Source organism: Cimex lectularius, unplaced genomic scaffold, assembly GCF_000648675.2.
Source record: "Cimex lectularius strain Harlan isolate CLEC.00 unplaced genomic scaffold, Clec_2.1 scaffold93, whole genome shotgun sequence".
Lineage (NCBI taxonomy): Eukaryota > Metazoa > Arthropoda > Insecta > Hemiptera > Cimicidae > Cimex > Cimex lectularius.
The window spans coordinates 1-9,408 of NW_019392669.1; the positions used below are offsets into that span (position 1 = coordinate 1).

The 9,408-nt window shown below is 33.1% G+C and overlaps 2 protein-coding genes across 6 annotated transcripts; one reads left to right on the forward strand and one right to left on the reverse strand.

Moving 5' to 3' along the window:
- The first annotated feature begins 3,498 nt into the window (after positions 1-3,498).
- LOC106672111 lies at positions 3,499-7,224 on the forward strand. Of its 5 annotated transcripts, none has more exons than XM_014403277.2 (3): positions 3,499-3,625; positions 3,708-3,970; positions 6,190-7,224. In XM_014403277.2, exons 2-3 carry the CDS (start codon positions 3,737-3,739, stop codon positions 6,568-6,570), a joined length of 615 nt encoding a protein of 204 aa, XP_014258763.1. In that variant the 5' UTR covers positions 3,499-3,625; positions 3,708-3,736; the 3' UTR covers positions 6,571-7,224. The 5 variants fall into 5 exon arrangements, with proteins under 5 accessions (XP_014258763.1, XP_014258762.1, XP_024080996.1 ...); XM_014403276.2 differs by having other exon boundaries at positions 3,509-3,606; positions 3,676-3,970; XM_024225228.1 differs by having other exon boundaries at positions 3,509-3,606; positions 3,676-3,970; positions 6,214-7,224.
- LOC112126333 (coiled-coil domain-containing protein 81-like) lies at positions 6,577-7,731 on the reverse strand. Its single transcript, XM_024225227.1, has 6 exons — positions 7,673-7,731; positions 7,387-7,598; positions 7,263-7,324; positions 7,036-7,197; positions 6,891-6,983; positions 6,577-6,825 (listed from the first exon to the last, which is right to left on the reverse strand). The coding sequence occupies exons 2-6, from the start codon at positions 7,493-7,495 to the stop codon at positions 6,592-6,594; spliced, it is 660 nt and encodes a 219-aa protein (XP_024080995.1). The 5' UTR covers positions 7,496-7,598; positions 7,673-7,731; the 3' UTR covers positions 6,577-6,591.
- Between the last annotated feature and the right edge of the window lie 1,677 nt (positions 7,732-9,408).

The window sequence follows — 9,408 nt, forward strand, 5'->3', positions numbered from 1 at the left end:
GGAATCAATTTGAAGTAGCAACAGGCCAAAGTCGCTAACTCGCAACTCTCGACTCAATTTGGATAAATAAAAAAAAAGATACTTTTCGAATGTTTTTTTAGACTTGATATTTCTTTAGTTTCATAAAGTGTTTCTGGATATTTTGACCAAATTTTATGAAAATTGATAAAAAGTAACATAAAAACATCGTCTATTAATACTCTTCCTTTAAAGGCTGAAGGGAATTCCGCAGACTGGAAAATTCGAGCTAAATAAGAAAATCACTTCTTCACTGAAAAGTAGAATTATTTCACTTTAAGATACAATTTTATTCAAAACAATTCATCATATTGAACCGATTCTTTTTCGTTTGTTAGAGAAAAACTGGCAAAATAATCGCAGCGGGCAATTTTTCAAAAACACCTAAACCTGGATACAGACTGCCTAACCTCCTCATATCAACGGCTCTCCTATTAATTTTTTGCTTAAGTTAAAATCTAGGGGTTTTTAACTCCAAGGTAACATGGCATGTCAATATGAGCTCTTTTATTAAAAAGGTCACTCAAGCCTTTGTGGTCTTTGACGCCTTAGATTTTTCGCTCTTCAGAAAACTAGAGTTTTCCTTATTGAATCCCAAATATAATTCTCTTATTGTAGCGTCTTTTTTTTTTTTTTTTTTTTTTTTTTGTGTGTGTTTTTTAAACTTTCCTTAACCTCTCAATCTGCTCTTCCCTTCAAATTGATTATCATTCCTGCATTAGATTCTATTATGATTTTAAACCAAAGGTTAATATTTTTTCATATATTAACATCATCAACTTAACATTTTAAGCAGTTATAAAGTTTTTACATCAGTTATAAAGTTTTAATATCAGTACTTGTTTAAAAATAAATCAATTAAATATCAATATATCTCTCAATTTTTTCTTATCCAAACACACCAATCATATCACAAGTCTTCAACTATCCTCTAAAACTTTAGCCTTATCCTTCAGAATTTCAGGGGCAAGACTTTGGAATTCGCTTCCTCGGGAAGTGGTTTACTTCCTCGCAGACTTGTTGCAGATCAATGGCATCTGAGTTTTTAAAAACTTGAACTATTTTCATTAGAAATGTCGACCACTTTTTCACTCACGAACGCTCCGTATCAAGATTTTGTCTTGAAGAAGAAAGCAAATTCAGTTATTACTGTCAAACTTAATAATGTTACAGTCCTTGGCAATGTTGGGACTGAATCGACTTCAAGGAAATTGAGTACGCCTTTTAAAAACTTAAGTAAATCAATCAGTAAACATATTTAAGTTCGCTTTGCCATGATGATGACTTTAAAATATGTCGAAAGCTTGACAGTAACCACTGAAATTGCTTTCTTCTTCATGAACATGAACCGTCTCCTTTGCTTTCCTCTTCCTTTTCTTTTTCCCTTTCCTTTCATTTTTTTCTCATGCTTTTCTTTTTTAATGCAGTTTCATCATTACATTATAAATAATTAATATTTTAAAGAATCTTATGATTCTGCCTTCTTGAAGAAGGTCATCTCAAAAAACCACAACCAGTTTTTATCCACAACGTTTCGGATTTATTTGAATCCTTCCTCAGATGAGTTAACGCCTGTACACAGAACAAATATTTTTTACATTTTTATGTCAACATGGTTATCATTGTTTCTTCACTACTTACAATGGTTAAAAAGTGGTCGTTAGTCATTAATACTTTATAACAATTTATTTAAAAAAAAAAAAGAGCCAGTGTGGTACTTATTCAGACTTGAAACAAACGTTTTAATATTTTGAACCTGACTAGACTCTTATCACAACCTCTCATGTGACGTTCGACCTCTTATCAACATCTTATCACAGACCCACGAATCAACATTAAAAATACCACTCAACAGTTAAAATTGCATTTTTCTTATAAATCTATTTTTAAACAACAAATTTTATTTATTTTATTAACAATATTTTAACAATTATTATCACAACTATCACAGGTTTTAAAATTGACTAGAATAATTTTATATATTGTTTAACAAATTAAAATAGCAATCACTTATCATATCACAGTCTTGACGGTAATTAACAGACAGTTTATCTTTTTTTATGTAAAGGGCCTCTAGGAATTTTCGTTTTTTACTATTTCGTTCCTTTGTAACAATAACATTAACATCATCAAATAAAAAAGTATGACCTTCAACAACTGCATGTTGTGCCAAGGCAGTTTCATTGTTTTTATTAGTTTGGACTGTGTATTTATGTTGATAAATTCCATTCTTAAGGGCGTCGGTGGCCGCAAGGTTTAGTCTTTGACACGGCGCTCATCACTGTAAGGCAAAAGGCCCGGGTTCGAATCCAGCAGCCCTGCATTCGAACCCGACATACTTACAAATGGGCTTTTTTCAAAAACACCGGCACCCTGAGGGTTTATATGACCTCTGCTGTTGCGAACCCTCGTAAAAAAATAANTCCTTTAATAAATTAGCAATTAGTATATTGTTTTTCTTTTGAATAATAGGCGTGATATCTTTTCTAGACAAAATGTAAGTATTTGTATCACCTAATAGTATTTCCATTTTATCTTTATACTCTTTATTGTCTATGAGGACCGTCTTATTCCCTTTGTCCGATCTAGTGATTAACACATCTTCATTATTTTTTCTAAACTCATTCAATATTTTTACATTTTTCTTAATTTTCAATTCGTGTCTGTCAAATGAGGTGTTGTTTTTATTTTTATTATGAAAGTTTGTCATTATATTGGTTATTGCCGCCCTAACTTTTTTAACCATTGTAAGTAGTGAAGAAATAATGATAACCATGTTGACATAAAAATGTAAAAAATATTTGTTCTGTGTACAGGCGTTAACTCACCTGAGGAAGGATTCAAATAAATCCGAAACGTTGTCGATAAAAACTGGTTGTGGTTTTTTGAGATGACCTATTATCCCACCTTCAAGAAGGAAGAATCATAAGATTAACTGTTGAGGTCAAAATATAAGAAAACATTTTAAAGAATATATGATTGACATTAATGTTTAATATATTTTATTATTTCCACCCGTCATCTTACTATGGAGCTCCACAAAATCAGGATGGACACTATCAAAAAATGTATTATATGTTTTATTATTATCACTACTATTATTATTTTACTATGTTTATAAAATTAAATTTATTTCTAACATAATGCATATGTAAGGGGGCTTAAAGCCTTATTTATACCTTTAAAATAGATAAATAAAATAAAACGTTGAACGGTCTACACACTCACCGGGCATTGCGGCCTTTCTAGTCTCTTACCTTATCCAAATATCGATGTTTGACAAATCCGAACAAATATCGATTATTTAAATAGGGACAATTTTCGTAGTTGACATAAGTAAAGGTAATTAGCTATTATACTTTTTAATGAAATTTAAAATACGAAATTTTTTTAAAAAACAATCATCCACTTATGTAAGTATTTAAAAAAATTGTTTTTATTGCCCAAAGTATGTTTGTATAATGTGTATAATGTTGTATAACATGCGTATTACCTTCCGCCTATTTTAAGTTGGTTTGTTTTTGGACAAACTCTTGTTATTATTACTCTATATGATTTTCAATCAGAGGCTTTAGTTAATTCATCCTTGTTCGTTTGGCTTTTATTTGTATATTTTTTATATTTCTTATCTATTTATGTTTTTATTTTCACTTGCAGACTATTAAAGTATCATCATTGTTGTCCCTTAGAAGTCTCAGTGGTGTAGTTTGTCAAGGATATGGAAGTTTCTCAAAAAAACGTTGATCCGCCAACCGGTGACAATGTTCCGGTTACTATCCAGACAGACAACAATGGATCGAATGGCGAACATGTATCTGGTGATGGAGAAATTGTCCATCCGATAGAGGCAAAAGTGACATCTTCCGATCAAGAAGTGGTACCGGAGTCTCAGGAGGAAAATGGACTGTTGTGTACAATCAACCCAGAACTTAGTAGAAACAAAAAAAGAAAGGTAAAGATTTCAGTATATCATTTATTTTAAAGGCACAAATAGGCTTTAAGCCCACTTACATGTGCAAGTGCTTAGAATCTTAAGTTGCTGAAGATGTTTGGACTCCTTTGGTTTAATATCATAATAGTATCTAACGCAGGAATGATAAGTAATTTGAAGGCGATGAGCAGATTGAGAGTCTAAAGAAAGTGAAAAAATAACGCTACAGTAAGGGAATAAAGGAATTATGACAGATTTAATAATGAGAACTCAGCACAAAAATTGGGCAGTCCAGGAACGATGTTTTCCCAGGATTGGGGAATTTCATTCTTCAAGTAAACTTTGCTTTTTTCATGACTGCTGAGAACTTGTGTTGTCTTCTAAGGATTAGGAATTTGTGCTTTCACATGAGATGGTTGGAAAGAACTTTTTGTATGGTATCCATTAATGGAAGTGGCCCATATTTCTTTCTTTCCACTTTTCTTTCATTTCCCGATTTAGGGCTGACTGGATGTAAGTTGCAGGAACTTGGTGAAACGTCGGTTGAAGACTTCGTTCTAGTGCAGCACCTTTTGCCTCTTCATTTTCTTGATGGGAAGAATGGGCCAAAAGTACACAGCTCCTAAACTCCTACTGGTACACTGAATGGCTCTAAAACCGTCAAGGGATTGGGGGCTGGAGTATTTGGGATGAACCGAACTGACGGAAAACCTAGGTGAATATGCTACAGTTTTCCAGTCTGAAATCATAGCGATTGAACACCGTGCCAGGGAAATAAAAAGGCTAGGAATATATTGCTAGCAGATAGCCATCTTCTCTGACTGTCAGGCAGCACTAAAGGCCCCAGCCTCATGCGAGATGAAGGCAAAGAGTGTTTGGAACTTTAGTTGGAAGTTCGCAACACTAATGACCTCATCCTGGCATAGGTCCCTGGATATTCGGGGCATAAAGGCAGCAAAAAGGTTGACATGTTGGCCAAAGATGGAGCCAACATAGACTCTCTAGGTCCTGACCCTACTGTGGCTTACCATCTTTCCACAAAAGAGTATATATCATAAAATGTATCCTTAATGAGTCCAAAAAAAAACAACAATAAATTGGTGGAACAGTACCGCAGGTATTAGGCATGCGGAGAGATTCATGGAAGGCAAAAAGTGGTTGTTTTTTTTTTTGTTTTTTTGGCGTTATGATCTATGCATATTAGCCATGGTGACAATTCTTATATGTGTGTTCAAGTTGGGGGGATTATCGTGGAAAAAGGGCCAGAGGCAACGGTGGGAATCGAACCCACGGCCGCGGCGTGAGAGTCTCTCATGCTAACCACTCAGCTACCGCAGTCCCTCCAAACTGCAATTTAATTAATTTCCTTAAGAATTTCCACATAAGGATTACAGCAGCCTCGACATCCCTTTTAAACTTAAAACTGATTTAAAGCTGGGTCAAAATACATTGCTTTTTTGATAAGTTCGTCCCTCAAGCTTAAAATTCCCCTGAGTAGTTTTGAAGAAAAGCTTTGGCCTCCGTAAAAAATGTAACATGTCCAAAAATTTTATTCTTTCACCAAGGGTCAGTACGGTTTTTCCATTTTGCAACACAACTTCCATGAGAGAATAAAACAAACTGAGAAGAAAGAAGGCATTGAAAGCATGCAAACGTTTTCTGAGAGTTAATTAGAGCCTCCAATACATTTTTAAAGAAGTATTTTCGAAATTAAAATAAAATTGTTTATGCATCTTTTTATCTTTTTTTGACAAATAAATTAATCAGACCTCCACAAATGTCAAACTTTCCTCATTTTCATATGTGAATAGTGAAAACCGCAAATGTCAAAATTACAGGTGTTAAGAGATTACTGTATTGTTTTGCTTATTGCATCAAATGAATGCAGATTGAAAAATCAATTAAAAAAAAAAACATTTTAGTATAATTAGTATCAGCCTTCAATAGTTAATATTAAACATTTGAGAATAAAGCCAATTGGAATGAAAATACTCAGTTCCTTCATTAAGCTTGCGAGAAACAATATCCTCTTCATCAGGACTTTATTTAATTATTTGACAAATATGAGCATATATTTACATTGTAGAAACTTGCTTCAAGTGTAATGAAATTAAATAAATTTACAGTGAATGAGATCAAACATAACAGTTCATTCTGTATTAAGTTATATCAAGGAAAAAATTAGTTTTTAGTATTAACTATTCTATTATTTATTTAAGTTAAATTTAAATTGTCTTTAGATGTATTTGTCTTTTCTTTTTCAGTTAGCAAAAATGCAAAAACAGAAGAGCTTTCCTGTGTACATATCTAAAAGAAACGAGGAACCTTTCACCGAGAAAGATTTTCTCAAGGAGAAACTGATTTTGAACAGATTAGCATTGAGTGCGTGCAAGGATGGAAGTTGGGAAAAGTTCTTCCCTTGCACTCAAGATGTTCTCGCTGTTGATAAAGTCGTACTCGAAAAACCGACGATGATGAAACTGGTCTGCGCCAACGTTTCCACTGCGGATTGGCTCAGACGGATCAAACTGCCGCCGTGGCTCAAAGTCGTGAGCAAAAAGCGATTCAAGGAGTTGGAGTTATCACTTCTGATCGATGAGTATGGTAATGTTGACAAATAACGGGAATTGTGGCAGTTTTATTTATTCTACTATATGTCTGATGGAAGAGTGAAAGTCGCAGGGGACTTTTCTCTTGGGATGATAAGGTGTACAACTTTGTTTGAAGCGATAACAATATGGCTTTGTTTCTTTGAGCACCGATTGGCATTCATTGGTGAAAACAAATTCAGCTTCACCTCCCTGCACTTTGAAAACGCCGAGATTCAACATTTCAAGGAGCAGACTACGGTTCTCATAAAGGAGCCTTCTTATGCACTAAAATTAACAAAAATGATCTCATTATCAAAGAAGACATCTTTATTATTATTTTTAATTTTTACCTTCACAACATCATCCAAACAGTTTAAAACTGTTTCTTTACTGCAGTTGCATTTTTCTGCGATGTCACAATAGTTGATTACTGCAACTGGAACCTGTCTTGAAGCTTTACATCAAGAAGAAAAATTGTACATCTAGTTCACTTACGGATTTGTCAACGTAGTGTTTGATCTGATAGATATAAAAATCATCCTGGAGGGATTTCGAGAGTACAAATATCGGCTTTGAAGTTGTCAATTTTCTTTTTATTCCTGTCTCCAGCGACCATTGACTTAATGTAAATGTACCAAGTTGTTTTATTATAACACTCTGTAATATATGAACCAATTTATTTTATGTGATGTATATTGTAATACTTTCCCCATGCCTCGCACCTTTCTGTTCTTTAAGCAAGTGACTATCCATCCAGATAGGTGTTCCCAAACATTTTTAACATCTAAGAAAATTATTTTTAGTATATTATAACTTAGTAGTAATATAAATAAAACATTGCTAGACCTTCAATAGTGTAAGCTTTTCCTATCAGGCTTTTAGGGTTGTTTTCACATTCTTCAAAAACGTTTGAGCAATCGACTCGTTTCTCTTGTACGTTTTCTTCATTTGGCATTTTGTTTACATCTAGGAAACAATTGTCGAGGGAACCACCAAACAACAGTGATCAATAACAGAAATAATTGATTTCTTTATGTTTCCTCCCCATATCAAAACCCCTAAAATAGTTTAAAAAGACAAATTGGCCCAAAATTGTATTAATCATGTCAGTTTTTATTATATCTTAACATACTGCTGATAATTCGAGCCCCTTGTTTAATGACAAATTAAATCATTTACCTCACCCCTGAAAAAAAAATTATTAGTCCAATTAATTATTCTTTTAATCTTGACCATTTCACAATAGCTCTAGTGGTTAGAGCAGAGGTGTATTTAGCCGATCGTGGGTTTGAATCCTGCTTATTACGTTTGCTTTTTCATCTAGATCAAGACTTTAGATTAAAAGTATAATTAATTAAAATAATTAATACTGTCAATTATGATTGAGAGAATACTTAAATACATTTTATTTGAAATTCATTTATATTTTCATTATTAAATTGAAGCTTAAATATTAAATTGTGTGCGATTTGCTACTTGTACGACAAAGACACGTTAAATGCAACAAAGCAGTTCGTATGAACCACAGTCCAATTCTCAACCCTTTCGCAGATATTCAACATTTTACGTCTCCCCCCACTATTTACGGTTTTCATCAAAAATCTACTCTTAGCTCTTGAACTATTCATAAGCATTGAGAAGAGCGTTACATTTCCATCCTAATAAAAGAAAAAATTCAACACAATTTTTTTGCTTTGGTCATTCACTATGTTTATTGTTTTTTTTCTACGTTGCATTAGGTTCAAGTTGGGTTTTACAACTTCTGTATTATTGTGCTTTTCCTTTTCATTTGTCTGTGTGTGTATATATTTTTTCCAATTTTTCTGCTTTTGTTGTTCACTTTGTTTATTGTCTCTTTTTTACGAGTTTTGTTTGATTTTTAAATTGAATTTTTTGTGCCTTTTTATTAGACTTGGGTTTTACAACTTCTGTATTATTGATTTTTTCCTTTTCTTTTGTCTGTATTTACTGAAGATATTTTGTCCAGTTTTTCTCCTTTGGTTGTTCACTATGTTTATTGTTTCTTTTTTATGGTTTCTGCTTAGTTTAAGTTAAATTTTTTTGTGCTTTTTTTGTTAGACTAGAGTTGGGTTTTACAACTTCTGTATTATTCCAATTAATTATTCTTTTTATCTAAAGTTTTTGGCTGAGATGAAAAAGTGTCATGAGCGAGATTCGAATTCTCGATCTTCAGCTCACAACAGCCCAAGTGGTTAAAGCAGAGGTGTATTTAGCCAATCATAGGTTCAAATCCCGCTCATGGCATTTGCTTTTCCATCTCAACCAAGACCTTAGTTTAAAAGTATAATTAATTAAAATAATTAATACTGCCAATAAAACTGACAGGAAAATCCCAATTAGTTCTCGCCTTGAGGATGTCAATAAATTGGACAAAATGTCGGCATACTTAAAAACATAGTTTTTTCTTCTTTTTTTTATATTCACTATCTACCTGACCTCTGACCAAACATCCCAATTTTCAAATGAATAATAATAAAGTACAAGAGAAATAAAATTCCAATGTCCTCCATATTTTTATAAAAAAAGGAAAAATAACCAAACAAGCTGTTTCAAAAAACAAAATTGTGTAAATGAAATAAAAATATGAATCTCGTCTAGGTCCTTCCTCCTGTCACAGCTTGGTTCTCTTTTTTCATCCAACTCATCCACACTGAATTCAAGCAGCTTAGACGTCGGGGTACCCTCGTCTCTGGCCAAATCTGATCACCCCAGCACACAATTGTTTCCTTCTTATTTTCCATTTGTAACAATATATATACAGTCCACCCGTTCAATTCGGAAACTTATCACTTTAGCAAAAAATGACCTTGTACAAACCCCCAAGTTAATTTTGCTCGCGTGGGGATA

Coding starts and splice junctions, on each gene's coding strand:
- LOC112126333 (XM_024225227.1), bottom strand. CDS start 7,495: ATGCCAAATGAAGAAAACGTACAAGAGAAACGAGTCGATTGCTCAAAC. Junction 7,325..7,386: donor AAAAGCTTACACTATTGAAG/GTCTAGCAATGT, acceptor TAATTTTCTTAG/ATGTTAAAAATGTTTGGGAA. Junction 6,826..6,890: donor GTTTGGATGATGTTGTGAAG/GTAAAAATTAAA, acceptor TGTTAATTTTAG/TGCATAAGAAGGCTCCTTTA.
- LOC106672111 (XM_014403277.2), top strand. CDS start 3,737: ATGGAAGTTTCTCAAAAAAACGTTGATCCGCCAACCGGTGACAATGTT. Junction 3,971..6,189: donor GTAGAAACAAAAAAAGAAAG/GTAAAGATTTCA, acceptor AATTGTCTTTAG/ATGTATTTGTCTTTTCTTTT.